The sequence below is a fragment of the Calliphora vicina genome, chromosome 2 (assembly GCF_958450345.1).
Source record: "Calliphora vicina chromosome 2, idCalVici1.1, whole genome shotgun sequence".
In the NCBI taxonomy this organism is placed as follows: domain Eukaryota; kingdom Metazoa; phylum Arthropoda; class Insecta; order Diptera; family Calliphoridae; genus Calliphora; species Calliphora vicina.
In genome coordinates, this window is record NC_088781.1 from 19,937,754 (window position 1) to 19,954,307 (window position 16,554).

At 30.1% G+C, this 16,554-nt stretch overlaps 1 protein-coding gene across 3 annotated transcripts in view; it reads right to left on the bottom strand.

Moving 5' to 3' along the window:
• Positions 1 to 784: 784 nt before the first annotated feature.
• qtc (quick-to-court) overlaps positions 785 to 16,554 on the bottom strand; it is a 64,930-nt gene continuing 49,160 nt past the window's right edge. For 2 of the 3 annotated variants that reach the window (XM_065500548.1, XM_065500547.1), the window contains exons 3-7: positions 12,111 to 12,571; positions 11,086 to 12,049; positions 9,634 to 9,732; positions 5,791 to 5,880; positions 785 to 1,197 (exon numbers count right to left, since the gene is read on the bottom strand). In XM_065500548.1, the coding sequence (XP_065356620.1) occupies positions 994 to 1,197; positions 5,791 to 5,880; positions 9,634 to 9,732; positions 11,086 to 12,049; positions 12,111 to 12,571 (1,818 nt within the window). In that variant the 3' untranslated portion in view covers positions 785 to 993. The remainder of the gene's footprint in view (positions 1,198 to 5,790; positions 5,881 to 9,633; positions 9,733 to 11,085; positions 12,050 to 12,110; positions 12,572 to 16,554) is intronic. The other variant, XM_065500549.1, reaches the window with a different exon arrangement.

Genomic DNA, 16,554 nt, shown 5'->3' on the forward strand with positions numbered 1-16,554 from the left:
ACAGAACTAGAACAGAACTAGAACAGAACTAGAACAGAACTAGAACAGAACTAGAACAGAACTAGAACAGAACTAGAACAGAACTAGAACAGAACTAGAACAGAACTAGAACAGAACTAGAACAGAACTAGAACAGAACTAGAACAGAACTAGAACAGAACTAGAACAGAACTAGAACAGAACTAGAACAGAACTAGAACAGAACTAGAACAGAACTAGAACAGAACTAGAACAGAACTAGAACAGAACTAGAACAGAACTAGAACAGAACTAGAACAGAACTAGAACAGAACTAGAACAGAACTAGAACAGAACTAGAACAGAACTAGAACAGAACTAGAACAGAACTAGAACAGAACTAGAACAGAACTAGAACAGAACTAGAACAGAACTAGAACAGAACTAGAACAGAACTAGAACAGAACTAGAACAGAACTAGAACAGAACTAGAACAGAACTAGAACAGAACTAGAACAGAACTAGAACAGAACTAGAACAGAACTAGAACAGAACTAGAACAGAACTAGAACAGAACTAGAACAGAACTAGAACAGAACTAGAACAGAACTAGAACAGAACTAGAACAGAACTAGAACAGAACTAGAACAGAACTAGAACAGAACTAGAACAGAACTAGAACAGAACTAGAACAGAACTAGAACAGAACTAGAACAGAACTAGAACAGAACTAGAACAGAACTAGAACAGAACTAGAACAGAACTAGAACAGAACTAGAACAGAACTAGAACAGAACTAGAACAGAACTGCTGGCTGAGTTAGGTCTTTGACAGGAGAGTTTCCCATCTACAATATGCGTATTTATCTATGATTGCAAATGATAAAAAATTATTAAAATAAATACTTAAATAACTACATAATATATTCATTCATTCATTGTATAATAATGTTTAAAGTTAATCATAATGTTGTAAGTTTAAAATATTTTTTGTATAATTTATTTTAAAGTAGTTACTCTCTTTCTATTCTTTCAATTATTTGGCTAATCTTGCCTTGTTAATGGTCTGTTTCTCGGCTTCGCTGAATTCCAAAATACTTTCGATGGCCTGCAAATGGCCCTGGGAGTTTTCCTTGTCGGTGAGGAAATAGTAAACAGCACTTTTTAGGAATTGTAGTGTTACCTCTGGATCCACATGAGTGCGATTCTTTTGCGCTTCCAATAAACGGCGATAAATGGTCTATATACAATAATACCATTTATGTTTTATTTTATTTTTTATAACAAAATTTTGATATAACAAATAATACAAAAGAAATAGAGGAAGAATAAAGGGAAATATTATATTTAGTTTGAACATTACATTTGTAACTAAAATAAAATCATGTTTTTGTTGAGATTATTATTAAAATGTTAATAAAAATGAAACAAATTAAAAAAATAAAAAACACCAAAATATTTATAATTTATTTACAATAATTGAAAATGTATTGTATGATTTTTATATAAAAATGAAATGTTAAATAGGTGCTCGACTTTAAATATTTAAATGATTTATTATTATAATGATCAATAAAATTAAAACCTACTAAGAGATTTTTGTAAAAAATATACGTTTAATATTCAACATTTATTACTAGTAAGTAAATAGTTTTAAAATGGTTTATTTATATTTTAAATAATTTATAAAAAGAGTAGAGTTTTATTTGTTATTTATTTTTGTTTTAAACATGCTAAAATTAATTAATTTTTATTAAAATTAACCTCTAAATATATTGGGTTTTTATTTATTTAAATTTAATTACAAAATATGTAAACCGAGTTTATTTTTATATTTTGTATTATACACACAATACTGGACTTTGTTATAAAACCTAATTTACGTTTAGATAAATATTTTCTTTTGTAAGTATATAATTGATTACATACCTTTAGACAACTGCCCGGGGAATTTTAGTTTTGTATTTCTTTATTTACAAACCAAAATAATTTTTTGGTTTTTTAAAAAAGAAAATATATTTGTATGTATTTCACAAAATTAATTATAATAGTTGTTTGTAGATTAGTTAAAAACTCAATAAATAATACTGGGTTTTCGAAATGTATCTATATCTGAAAAGATTTTTTATTTGTAAATATTAAGTAAAAAATACTAAGAGAAATAGAAGATCCAGAGAAAATTTTGACCTCCACTCTAACGTACAGTCAAAACCTTTTAATATTGTGGGTTTCCTTTATTTTGTAATGAAAACACGAAGCCTAAAGGATAGTGCCAACGAACCTTTGTTTTAGCACTCGCCAAAAGTTTTATTGATTGAACTTGGAATTAGTTCATAATAAACGAGAATTCTCAGCAAAAGTGAAAGTATTCACTTGTTGATATTGATTAACTGGAACATGATTATGTCACCACAAGGCAATGTACTACTTTTGAATCCTGCTAAAATTTCGAAGGTAATGTCTTTCCCTTGTTTGGTATATTGATTAAATCATGTTTTTTAAGATCTCGAAATTTTGATTTTTTTAATATGTATTTCAAAATGCAACTTATTAAACAATTTTTGGTATAAAAACCAAAATATTCGTTCATTAAAATCGTGTTAGCGCCATAGAAGCAAAGGGGTAAAATATGTCGGTAGATAAATTTTTACGATAAAACAACTTATTAATTTCGCAATTTTTACTAATTCGAATTTAAATTCTATTTTTTAAATTATTCAAAATTTATGCAATTTGATTAAACATTTTTATTTTTATAATTCAACTTTTTTCAATTTTATAATTATTCTCAAAAACACAAATTTTTTTTAGAATTTTCAAAGTACGAAATTAAGCAAAAACTATTAAAATTTATTGTTTTTAACTATTTTCGATTAAAAATTTTGAATTTTAAAATTCAACTAATAAAATAAGCCAATTCATACAATTTTTATTTATTTAGTACTTTCAAAACAATTTTAATAAAATTGTTTGATTTTGGATACAACTGATAAATTTGCTAAAATTTTATGTTCGAATTTTCGAAATTAGGTCTTTTGCTTTAGAATGTATAAAATTCATCGAATTGTTAAAAATGTTTAAAAAAAATTTTTTAATTCTACAATATGTTCGAATTTTCGAAATTAAATTTTTTGCTGGAAATTTTTTTTAAAAGATTTGATAGTAATTTAATATTCGAAATTAAGTTTATTGCTTTAAAATGTTTAAAAATTATAAAATTTTATATATATTTTTTTTTTTAATTTTTAAGTTTCAACTAATAAATTTCATATTTCTATTGTACTTCGAAATTATGTTCAAATCTTCGAAATTAAGTTTATTTGTTACAAATTTGTTTCGCAATTTTTTCAATTCGAAGTTATGTGTATTGGAAATTTCGAAATTAATTTTAAGCTTTAAAATGTTTATAATATATCAAATTTGATTTTTTGAATTTTCGAAATTAGAACTTTTACTTTAGATTGTTTAAAATTCATCAAATATTGTTAAACATTTTTAAAAATAAAGAGAAAACTGAGAAATTTTAAAATTTTTTCAATTCGACATTATGTTCGAATTTTCGAAAATAAATTTATTGTTTAAAATTCATAAAATTTGATATAATTTTTTTTAATTTTTAAGATTCAACTATAAATTTCATATTTCTATTGTAATTCAAAATTATGTTTGATTCTTCGAAATTCAGTTTATTTGTTATAAAATAATTTTTACTCACAAATGATAAATTTTGTTATTTTTCGTATTCGAACATACATATATTCGAATTTTAGAAATTAAATTTATTGCTGCAAAATGTTTAAAATTTCTAAGATTCAACTGATAAATTTTATAATATTTCTAATTCGAAATTATGTTTGAATTTTCGAAATTAAGTGTATTTGTTAAAAATGTATTAAATTCATCAAATTTGTTTAAAATTTTGTAATTTTTAAGAAAAAAATGAAAAAATTTCGCAATTTTTCCAATTCGAAGTTGCTTTCAAATGTTTATAATACATCAAATTTGATTAATATTATTTTTAAGATTCAGCTCATAATAATATAAATCGAAATTATGTTTGAATTTTCGAAATTAAGTTTATTCATCAAATTTGTTTAAAATTTTGTAATTTTTAAGATAAAACTGATAAAAATTGCAATTTTTCCAATTCGAAATTGTGTATATTCGAATTTTCGTAATTAATTTAAATTTTTAATCAAATTCAATTAAAATTGTTGAATTTTTAAAATACAAGTAATAGACTACATAATATTTCAAATTCGAAATTATGTTCGAATTTTCAAAATTAAACTTTTGCTTTAAAATATTTAAAATTCTTCAAATTTGATAAGAGTTTTTAAGATACAACTAACAAATTTGATAATTTTTTTAAATCAAAGTTATGTTCGAATTTTCAAAATTAAATTTATGGCCTTAAAATTTTTAAAAATCTTAAAATTTTTGGAATTTTCAAGATAAAATTGATAAATTTGATATTTTTTTTTTTATTCGAAATTACGTTCGAATTTTTGAAATAAAGTTTATTGCTATAAAATTCTAATAAAATTTGTGAATTTTTACAATACAATTTGTAAATTTGTTAATTTTTCTAATTTGATGTTATGTTCAAATTTTCGAAATTAAATTTATAGAATTTATCAAATTTGAATGTTTTTTTTTTGTATTTTAAACTCATTCGAATTTTCGAAGTCAAGTTTATTGCTTAATTAAACAATTTTAAAATTGTAATGTCTGAACTTAATAAATTTGTTAATTTTTCTTATTATATTTTAAGTTCGAATTTTTGAAATTCCGCAAAAACTTTTATAATTTATTAATTTAAATCATATTAATAATAAATTTGTTAATTATGATTTTTAAATTATGTTCGAAATTGAGCAAATACAGCTTAAGTTAAAATTCGAACTAAATATTGAGTTTTCGAAATGTAAAAATTATAAAATTCTAAACATTTTTGAAAACAATTAATTATGTTGAATTTTGGAATTTGCCCCCCAATTCTATAACAGAATTTCATTATGTTTCAGACATTTCCAATTGATATTGATATTTGTCTATTATCAAATAAAATTTTTTGAGTACAACCAACTTGATTCATAGTAAGCTTTTGTTCTTTAGAACGAATTAAAATATGTATATTTGAATTTATATTTATTTTTATATTTCAAATCTGAAATAATTCTTAAGCAATCGGAGATTGAAATTTTCATATTTAATAAATAATTTTTTACAAAATACCTGCATCAAATCTTGTTGAATATTATAAAAATACTACAAACTATAAGGTAATTGATAATTTTTCGATTTGCTTCTATTTAATAATTAAAGCAGCTTTGAATTTTAAAAGCTTTAAACTCGTTTTTAAACAAATAAACTCTCTGCATTAAAAAAAAAAAACTAATAAAATGACATTATGAGAGACCAATACACCACAATTTTAATAATGAAAAGCCCATACAAAAAAAATGAATGCATATAAAAGTAAGGATGGATGGTTGGATGGATGTAAGTAAAACACACCTCCTAAATTAACAAAAATGTTAAGATTTCAATTACCTAAATACCAATATAATGGCTTGGCAAAATTTTTATGAGAATAAATGAAACCCAATTATAAATAAATGAAAATATATGTATATCTGTGTTAAAATGAATTTGAAATACAGCACAACACCGCGTTTAAATTAAATTAAAAAAAATCAATTATAAAATAAACCAATCTATAAACAAAAAACTTGTTTAAATAACAAATTTTGTTTTTAAACAAAATTAAATTTAAAAAAAAATAAAAACAATAAACTAAAAATTGTGTGAGAGTGGAACTTTTACAAACCTTACGCGCGCCAAGTACCCACAAAGAAATTGCCTCTTTTGCAGTAAGGAGAGCATGATTATTGCCGCATTCATTTCTACATTCTGCTGCCTATAAAATATTGGATATTTTGGAATAGTTTTTGGTTGGTAGTTTTTTTTTTCGAAAGTAAAAAAAGAAATATTCAAATAAACAAATTTTGAAAATTAAATTTAACAAAAAGTAAAATTATAATTTGAAAAAAAAACAAATAAATATTATTATTGACGTTATTTTTTTATGTTTTAAAAAAGGTTTTGTCAGTTAAATGTTTAAATTGCGTAGATAAAATGCAGCAAACTAAAATTTTTTTAAAACACAAATATTTAAATTAAAATAAGTTTTTTTTTTTTGTTAAACAACAACTACTTTTTTTAACAAGGCATGCTTAGTTTTGTTTCTGGTTAAAAAGTAATAATTTTATAAAATTTTACGTTTAGTTTAGATTTAATTTGTTTGTTAGTTTAATTAGTTTTTATTTTTAAAAATTTCTAAAAACCATGCCCTCCTAATTTATTTGAGGTTAATGTTTTTGAATACTACTCACTAAAAAATGGTTAAAAAAAATAATAATAATTAAGCTAAATAATAAATAATGGGAGTAAAACCAGGTTTAACTAAAAATTTAGAATTGGAAGTGTAAATTGATTTTATATCAACAAAGTAGTTTGATTATTTTCAAACGGGTTTTGAAACGATCTTGAATAATAAATCTCTCATAGGTTCTAAACAAGGAGACCTCAAAAGCACAGCTGATTATCAAATTTTTCTTCACTTGTTTAGACGTTTTAAACAAGGCGAATTTATATGTATACCAGTTGGTAGCAGTGGCGAATTCAGGCAAATACCAGCGAATTCATTAATTTTTGTTATATGGAGTTTGATATTCGAAACAACTCTCTCATTGCTGAGAATTTAAACTCCATATAACAAAAATTAATGAATTCGCTCGTATTAGCTTGAATTCGCCAATAGCACCACTTAGTATATAAATTCGCCTTGGAAACAAACGTCTAAACAAGTGAAGAATAATATCAGCTGATTATATTATTCTTCACTTGTTTAGCTTTTGAGGCCACCTTCTTAAAAATAAATGAATTCGCTCGTATTAGCCTGAATTCGCCACTGCCTCCACCTGCTATATATAAATTCGCCTTTGGATGAAAAAATTTCGTAGCCAAAGCATAAAAAAGTAAATTGGAACAAAGTTAGATCCAAAAAATAGATTCATTTAAATATGGAGACTTCATAAAACTTAGATTTGTTTCGTCTCGAAAGATGAGCAGTTCACCTGCTATATAAATTCGACTTTGGATGGAAAAATTTAATAGCAAAAGCATAACCACAGTATATAAATTCGCCTTGGAAACAAACGTCTAAACAAGTGAAGAAAAATTTAATCAGCTGTGCTTTTGAGGTAATCTTCTTAAAATATTATGAATTCGCTCGTATTAGCCTGAATTCGCCACTGCCACCACATGTTATATAAATTCGGCTTTGGGTGGAAAAATTTCTTAGCAAAAGCATAAGAAAGTAAATTGGAACAAAGTTCGATTCAAAAATAGATTAATTTCAAAATGAAGACTTCACAAAACTTAGATTTTTTGCCCTAGAAAGATGAGCAGTTCTTTTGTCTCAGAATCCATATTGTTACGAAATTGTATTTGAATTCAAATACAAAGGTTTCTAACAGTTGGTTTGAAAGTGCATCATGTTTCTCAACATTTCTATTTTTGAAGACTTCTAGTTGTGGACAATGTTGTTGTTGTTGGCCGATTAACAGCAGTTAACATAACTGTGTATATCGTTCCCACGACAGTTAGATCTCCGTTCCGGAACGAACCGAATCATATTCGGCCAAAGATTGTCAACTCAGCGACAGCTTTATAAACCGAAAGTTTTTCCCCAGGAAAGAACAATCGGTATCAGTCGAACTGTTACAACAACAACTATGGATATTATTAACAAAGCTATGGAATAAAAGCTTTGAGTTGATGATTGTAGAAATAGAACTTTCAAAAGCATCGATAGATGGTTCTGGAAACATCTGGATGTTAATGCAGTGTATATAAGATGGCCGTGAGAACATCAACAGCCAGGCAGTCTAATTTGAAGCCTCGTTAAATAAAGATAAATTGACTGCCTTGTAGTGAGCTGTGTAAAATGTGAATTATAAGTTGTAAGTTGAATAAATAAAGAGTTTTTACCAAATTTTTAACTGCTTTTATTTGCAATCAAAAGAATACGGTTTATTTAAAGGAAATAAACCACCGTTTTTAAAAGGTAAAAACGTAACAATATGGAAAAATCAAGTATCACTTCTCCTAAAAGGTGTAAAGATATGTAAAAACGATTTCTTAAACTTTTTAAAATAAAGAGCTTAATTAAAATTACTATTTGTTTAAGTAGAAATATTTTGAAACTCTTTTATGAAGGAAAATTTGTTTTGCAAAAGCGTAAAAAAAGAAATTAGAAGAAATTTCGATTAAAAAGTAAATTTATTTCGAACTGGAGACTTTACAAGAATTATTTCTGAAAATATTAAACACTTTTTAACATGTTTCTGATGTATCTCCAATTGAAAGTCTTTTATAAGTTATAAAGGAAGATCTTTTAAGTTTATTAAAAGAAAGAGTAACATTTTTTTATGCAGAAATATTTTGAAACCCTTTTTAGATATAAAATGTATATTGCAAAAGAGAAAGGAAAGTAATTAGAACAAATCATGAATCCAAAAACTTATTTATTTGAAAGTGGAGGAGACTTTACAAATCTTTGGTTTTGCTACATTTTACAAATAAATTTCAACTTTGAAAAGTAACAATAGAAAACTGATTCGAATTGTGGTCACTTGTTTCCGATACCTTTCAATATTCTCCTTGATAAGTATTTTGAAATCTTATTAAGCTGTTGATACAATTTTGAACTATTTTTCAAACCAAATTTCCTATCCCTAGCTGATTACTACCACTTCCAAATTTGTTAAAACCGAAATTAATGAAAATACTTCCAAAATAGTTTTTAACTAAAAAAAAAAATCATTAATGTAAGTATGTTATTTCAATAATGCTAATAATATTTCAAGTTAAAACAAATACATATTACATATAAATTAAAATAATTGTTAATTGTTAATATTTTATATTTTTTATTTATAAAAAAAAGCAAATTTAATTTTTTCAACTTAAACTTAAAGAGAATTATTATTTGAATAATAATTCCAACACATTTAAACTAAAAAATTAAAAATATACTGCAAATACTTAGTAGTATTAAGTAATTAATTAAACAAATTAAACATTATTAAATTTTGCTTTCAAAATATTCAAGTGCTTTTGGCCACACAACAAAAAGCAAATTAAAAATGTATTTGTAATTCGTTAACAATTTTGTTTCTTTCTAATGGTGCTGAACTGTTTGTTTTATCGAAATTATATCGTTTACGTTTAAATCGAATTCGTGAAAAAAAATATGTAAGAATAATGAATGTAAGTGAGAATCATTTTATGTTTAAAGCTACTTTTTGAAATATCCAAAAAAGTTATGGAACAAACGAACAAACACACACAAAAAATACATTTAGGTGAGATGAATTTTCAAAAATTAATTTAAATAAATAATTTTTTATGAGTGAGAGAAAGACAGAGTGACAAAGACAGTGAGTGACACACACACACAATGACAAATTAAGACAAACAGAAAATTTTTAGAAAAAAAAAACAATTAAAATGAATTTCTGCTTTTCACTCAAGGCATAACGCAAACAAAATGCAATATGCAAAATAATATGGTAAATATTATAATAAAGATTTTGAAAAATCTTACACGTATGTTTTCCAATTCATCCTGGGTGGATTGCAATTGATGCAGCAACTCATTGATCGATACTTTGTTTTGTGGTGCTCGGTGTGCCAATTCTAAAGCCTGGAAATATATAAGAGGGACATTTGTAAATTGAAAAGAAATGCAAAATATTAAGAGTTCTAGTTCAGGTTCTAGTTCTGTTCTAGTTCTGTTCTAGTTCTGTTCTAGTTCTGTTCTAGTTCTGTTCTAGTTCTGTTCTAGTTCTGTTCTAGTTCTGTTCTAGTTCTGTTCTAGTTCTGTTCTAGTTCTGTTCTAGTTCTGTTCTGTTCTAGTTCTGTTCTAGTTCTGTTCTAGTTCTGTTCTAGTTCTGTTCTAGTTCTGTTCTAGTTCTGTTCTAGTTCTGTTCTAGTTCTGTTCTAGTTCTGTTCTAGTTCTGTTCTAGTTCTGTTCTAGTTCTGTTCTAGTTCTGTTCTAGTTCTGTTCTAGTTCTGTTCTAGTTCTGTTCTAGTTCTGTTCTAGTTCTGTTCTAGTTCTGTTCTAGTTCTGTTCTAGTTCTGTTCTGTTCTAGTTCTGTTCTAGTTCTGTTCTAGTTCTGTTCTAGTTCTGTTCTAGTTCTGTTCTAGTTCTGTTCTAGTTCTGTTCTAGTTCTGTTCTAGTTCTGTTCTAGTTCTGTTCTAGTTCTGTTCTAGTTCTGTTCTAGTTCTGTTCTAGTTCTGTTCTAGTTCTGTTCTAGTTCTGTTCTAGTTCTGTTCTAGTTCTGTTCTAGTTCTGTTCTAGTTCTGTTCTAGTTCTGTTCTAGTTCTGTTCTAGTTCTGTTCTAGTTCTGTTCTAGTTCTGTTCTAGTTCTGTTCTAGTTCTGTTCTAGTTCTGTTCTAGTTCTGTTCTAGTTCTGTTCTAGTTCTGTTCTAGTTCTGTTCTAGTTCTGTTCTAGTTCTGTTCTAGTTCTGTTCTAGTTCTGTTCTAGTTCTGTTCTAGTTCTGTTCTAGTTCTGTTCTAGTTCTGTTCTAGTTCTAGTTCTAGTTCTGTTCTAGTTCTAGTTCTAGTTCTGTTCTAGTTCTGTTCTAGTTCTGTTCTAGTTCTGTTCTAGTTCTGTTCTAGTTCTGTTCTAGTTCTGTTCTAGTTCTGTTCTAGTTCTGTTCTAGTTCTGTTCTAGTTCTGTTCTAGTTCTGTTCTAGTTCTGTTCTAGTTCTGTTCTAGTTCTGTTCTAGTTCTGTTCTAGTTCTGTTCTAGTTCTGTTCTAGTTCTGTTCTAGTTCTGTTCTAGTTCTGTTCTAGTTCTGTTCTAGTTCTGTTCTAGTTCTGTTCTAGTTCTGTTCTAGTTCTGTTCTAGTTCTGTTCTAGTTCTGTTCTAGTTCTGTTCTAGTTCTGTTCTACTTAGTTCTGTTCTAGTTCTGTTCTAGTTCTGTTCTAGTTCTGTTCTAGTTCTGTTCTAGTTCTGTTCTAGTTCTGTTCTACAACCAAAATCATGACTTACCTGATCAGCTCGAGCAATACGCTCCGATTCTTGACCCTTCTGATACATATGCAAATACATTTGCTTCTGTTTCTCTTCGTGTTCGGCCAGCCGGCGCTGCAACTCTTCCAATTGTTTCTCCAACTCACGAATACGCTCCTTGGCGTGTTCGTAGTCGGGCACAATGTCAGCATAGCGTGTATTACATTCGGCCAACTTTTGCAACAAAGCCTCAATACGATCACAATTCGTACGCTTCATTTCGCTGGTGGCAGCATCCTGGTTGCGTATCAAATCCTCAATACGCTGCTCGTACAAACGTATCAACTCTTGACGTTGCAATTCGTACTGTTCGACTGTGGCAGCCGAAGCGGCCGATGCATTGGGCGAACAGGAGGCCGCATCACTACCACAGGCCTGATCGTGAGTGTGTAGTGAGGGTGTGTACGACGAGGAGTCTTTGGAATGTACTGAAGAAGAGGTCATGTCTTCAAAATGTCCCGAATCGGCGAATGATGACTGCATGTCGGATGACAAGTGCATCATGTTGTGTTGCTGATGGTGGAGAGAGCTTTGTGGCAAATGTTGCTGATTATGTAGCATGACTGAAGGGGTATGAGCATGATGACGAGGGCTGGATGTTTTCTGTGCATCATCGACCATATCGACAATGGGTGAAACATCCTGAGAAGTCTTGAGTTCTGCTTCGCGTACGGTGACAGCATCGCTAGAAGCCGAACGCTCTTCCGGCGAACTCAGAGAGGCCTTGAATAGACGCAATTCGACCACTTCGCGTGTGAGGCGTAAAATTTCCGAATCTTTTTGCTCAAGATCATGACGGGCGGAACAGAGCAGTTCTTTAAGACGCCGCAACTGGCGTTGAGCTCTCTGGGTGGGCGTTAGATAATCAGCGCCCACCTGTCCGGCGTAATTTGAACAGTGAACCACATATTTCATTTTACGACCACTGAAAGTGGTGCCATTTCTAGTTGCAATAAATAAGCAATTCAATTTTATTTTTATAATAATAACATTAATTTACTTACCTGGCAACATAGGGATGTTCACAAGACATTGTCGAACGTCCTGATGTAGTGGTACCGTATGAAAACAAAGAATCTAAATCATCATCCAAATAAGTGGAGGGCGAATCTGGGGTCACTGGTGGTGTTTTGGGCGTTAGCTTTGAGCCCGGCGATGTTTTGCAGTGTGACGATGTATGATTATGTTGCTGCTGCTGATGATGATGCTGCTGCTGATGATGATGCTGCTGCTGATTATGAGAATGTGTATGGTGCGTTCCAGTGATGGGAGTTGAAGTAGGAATTATATGATTACCAATAGTATGGGGAGTTTTTGGTGATTTAAGTCCTTTTGAAGTTCCTGTTGTTGAGGTGGCCAATGTCAATGGTCGTGTTGGCTGTGTAGCTGTTGTCGATGTTGTTGCTGCTGCTGCTGTTGTCGCTGTCGCCTCACTTTCTGTTGTTACACCGTTATGATTCAAAGACTGTGTTTCGATAGAAAGGTTAAATTGTTAATAAAATGAAAGCATTTGTTACGTTTAAGTTTTTTTCTTATATTTTTCTTTATTTCTACTAGTTTTTATTTTGTTTCAAACATTGTGAACGTTAAACAACGCACTCGCGTTAGTAGTTATTCATTCACTCATCTTTCTTTCATTCATACATTTGTTATTCGTTTGCAAAAACATAGATTAATGTTTTTTTCTTTGAGTTTGTAGCTGTAGAAATGTTTGTAAAACCACAACCACTACAATTTACGCAAATACATACAGGCAAACATACAAATAACATTATTAAATAGGTGTTTATAGCTAGATATTGTCGCACAGTAGTATCTGAAGGGATTTATTATAAATTAAAAAAAAAATATATATTTTTTTACTTAGCAAGAGAGTAGCTTGGATTAATTAGTAACACAATGGTAAGAAATTAGAACTTGAAATTGTAAAAAATTTCCGAAAAAAAATTTTCATAAACCATTGGTGACTTCACGTGGCCTACAGATCATAATGGAGAGGTGTCAAATCGAATGAATTTGGAGGTCAACTGACAGGTCCATTTCTCGAAATCCTGTTATCTCTAAATTTTGATTTTAATAAATCGATGGTTGCGGTCGCCGTATGAACAGCAGATACATCCTGTTGAAACTACATCTCGCCCTGATCAATGTCATCCATATTTTCAAACAAAAAATCATTGATCATGTTGCAGTAACGATCTCCATTGAACGCAACGCGAGCTCCTGCTTCATTTGTAAAGAAATGATGCCACAAGTGTGCAAAACGCATCAAACGGTGAATTTTTCTGGGTGTAATGGAGCCTGTTGGATCTGTTGTGGATTGGTTTTACTCCATATACGGCAATTTTATTTATTAAAACATCCGATTAGCCAAAAATGAGCCTCATCGCTGAACATAATTTTGCGATAAAACAGTCGTTTATGACGGATTTTGAAAGTTAATTTATTCATGATGATTTACTAATCATAAATGTCAAAAAGTGAGCGCAATATGACATTTCGTAAGTTCTATCTATCTTAAAAAGTGATAATTTTGTTTGTAAATTTTTGAACAGAACTAGAACTGAACTAGAACCTGAACTAGAACCTGAACTAGAACCTGAACGAGAACCTGAACCTGAACAAGAACCTAGAACTAGAATGTGAACTAGAACTTAAACTAGAACCTGAAGTAGAACCTGAATTAGAACTTGAACTAGAACCTGAACTAGAACTGAACTAGAACCTGAACCAGAACATGAAATAGAACCTGAACTAGAACTTGAACTAGAACCTGAACTAGAACCTGAAATAGAACCTGAACTAGAACCTGAACTAGGGTCTGAACTAGAACCTGAACTAGAACCTGAACTAGAACCTGAAATAGAACCTGAACTAGAACCTGAACTAGGACCTGAACTAGAACCTGAAATATAACCTGAACTAGAACCTGAACTAGAACCTAAACTTGAAATAGAACCTGAACTAGGACCTGAACTAGGACCTGAACTAGAACCTGAACTAGAAACTGAACTAGAACCTGAACTAGAACCTGAACTAGAACCTGAACTAGAACTAGAACCTGAAATAGAACCTGAACTAGGACCTGAACTAGAACTAGAACCTGAAATAGAACCTGAACTAGAACCTGAAATAGAACCTGAACTAGAACCTGAAATAGAACCTGAACTAGAACCTGAACTAGGACCTGAACTAGAACCTGAAATAGAACCTGAAATAGAACCTGAACTAGAACCTGAACTAGGACCTGAAATAGAACCTGAACTAGGACCTGAAATAGAACCTGAAATAGAACCTGAACTAGAACCTGAAATAGAACCTGAAATAGAACCTGAACTAGATCCTGAACAAGAACCTGAACTAGGACCTGAAATAGAACCTGAACTAGAACCTGAACTAGAACCTGAACTAGAACCTGAACTAGAACCTGAACTAGAACCTGAACTAGGACCTGAACTAGAACCTGGACTAGAACCTGAAATAGAACCTGAAATAGAACCTGAACTAGAACCTGAACTAGAACCTGAACTAGAACCTGAAATAGAACCTGAACTAGAACCTGAACTAGGACCTGAACTAGAACCTGAAATATAACCTGAACTAGAACCTAAACTTGAAATAGAACCTGAACTAGGACCTGAACTAGGACCTGAACTAGAACCTGAACTAGAAACTGAACTAGAACCTGAACTAGAACCTGAACTAGAACCTGAACTAGAACTAGAACCTGAAATAGAACCTGAACTAGGACCTGAACTAGAACTAGAACTAGAACCTGAAATAGAACCTGAACTAGAACCTGAAATAGAACCTGAACTAGAACCTGAACTAGGACCTGAACTAGAACCTGAAATAGAACCTGAAATAGAACCTGAACTAGGACCTGAACTAGGACCTGAAATAGAACCTGAACTAGGACCTGAAATAGAACCTGAAATAGAACCTGAAATAGAACCTGAAATAGAACCTGAACTAGAACCTGAACTAGAACCTGAAATAGAACCTGAACTAGATCCTGAACTAGAACCTGAACAAGAACCTGAACTAGGACCTGAAATAGAACCTGAAATAGAACCTAAACTAGAACCTGAACTAGGATCTGAACTAGAATCTGAACTAGGACCTGAAATAAGGAGTGAGATCGAAAAATTCTTAACACACGTTTTTCATTACATTTTTTAACCCAAGTATTATTTGAATTTTTTTTTGATCAAGTTACCTTTGAAAAACATGTCAGTTATTGTGTGTAATGTCAATTATATTAATTTTTTTGTTAATCTGATTAAAATGAGTGACCAGAAAAAAGTGCGTACTGAAATTATTAAATATTTTCAACAAAACCCAACTTGGTCTTACAAAAAGTTGGCCAAGCATACAAAGGTCTGCCGTCAAACTGTTTCCAATGTTATTAAACAGTACCGGGAGAACTTGTCAGTTGATAGAAAACCTGGTTCAGGTAGAAAGAATGGTCCACATGATGTTTCTAAAGCCAAAAAAATAGAACGCATTTTCAAAAGAGCTCCCAACACATCCGGTAGGAAAGCAGCCCGGTTAGCTCAGTGCTCGGACTATTTGGTACGAAAAGTTAAAGCTAATGCAGGTTTAAAAACATACAAGGCTCAAAAAGTTCCTGACAGGAACGCTACTAAAAATTTAGAGGCCAAAAACAGAGCACGGAAATTGAAGTCAAGTTTTATAAAAAAATATTCTTGCTGCATAATGGATGACGAAACGTATGTTCTGGCAGATTTTTCGCAACTTCCAGGTCAAAAATTTTATGTTGCTGATGCTCGAGGGAATGTTGAAGAAAAGTTTAGGACCCAAAAGCAGACAAAATTTCCCAGAAAGTTCTTGGTATGGCAAGCAATATGCAGTTGCGGCAAAAGAAGCCACTCATTTGTTACAACGGGCTCTATAAATACCGAAATTTACATCAAGGAATGTTTACAAAAAAGGCTGCTTCCATTCATAAGACTTCATAATGTGTCCACTTATTTTTGGCCTGACTTGGCATCCTGTCACTATGGCAAACAAGCCCTTGAGTGGTACAAGAACAATAATGTGGTATTTGTACCAAGAGAGGCAAATCCTCCAAACTGCCCGGAGCTAAGGCCAGTGGAGAGATATTGGGCTCTTGTTAAAAGAGAATTGAAGAGTACAAAAAAGGTGTCCAAAAGTGTGGTAGATTTTAAACGGAGATGGACTACATGTTCGAGCAAAGTGACAGAAAGCACTATAAAAACGTTAATGGAAGGGTTTCCGAAAAAGGTTCAAAATTTCATCACTAGTGATTAAAACTATAAAAATAATTTTTTTTGTAAATTGTAATAATAATTTCAATCAAATAAAAAAAAAATTAAAGCTGTAAGTTTAGTGGTTTCTTTTTTATAAACATATATGTATGTTAAGAATTTTTCGATCTCACTCCTTAGAACCTGAAATAGAACC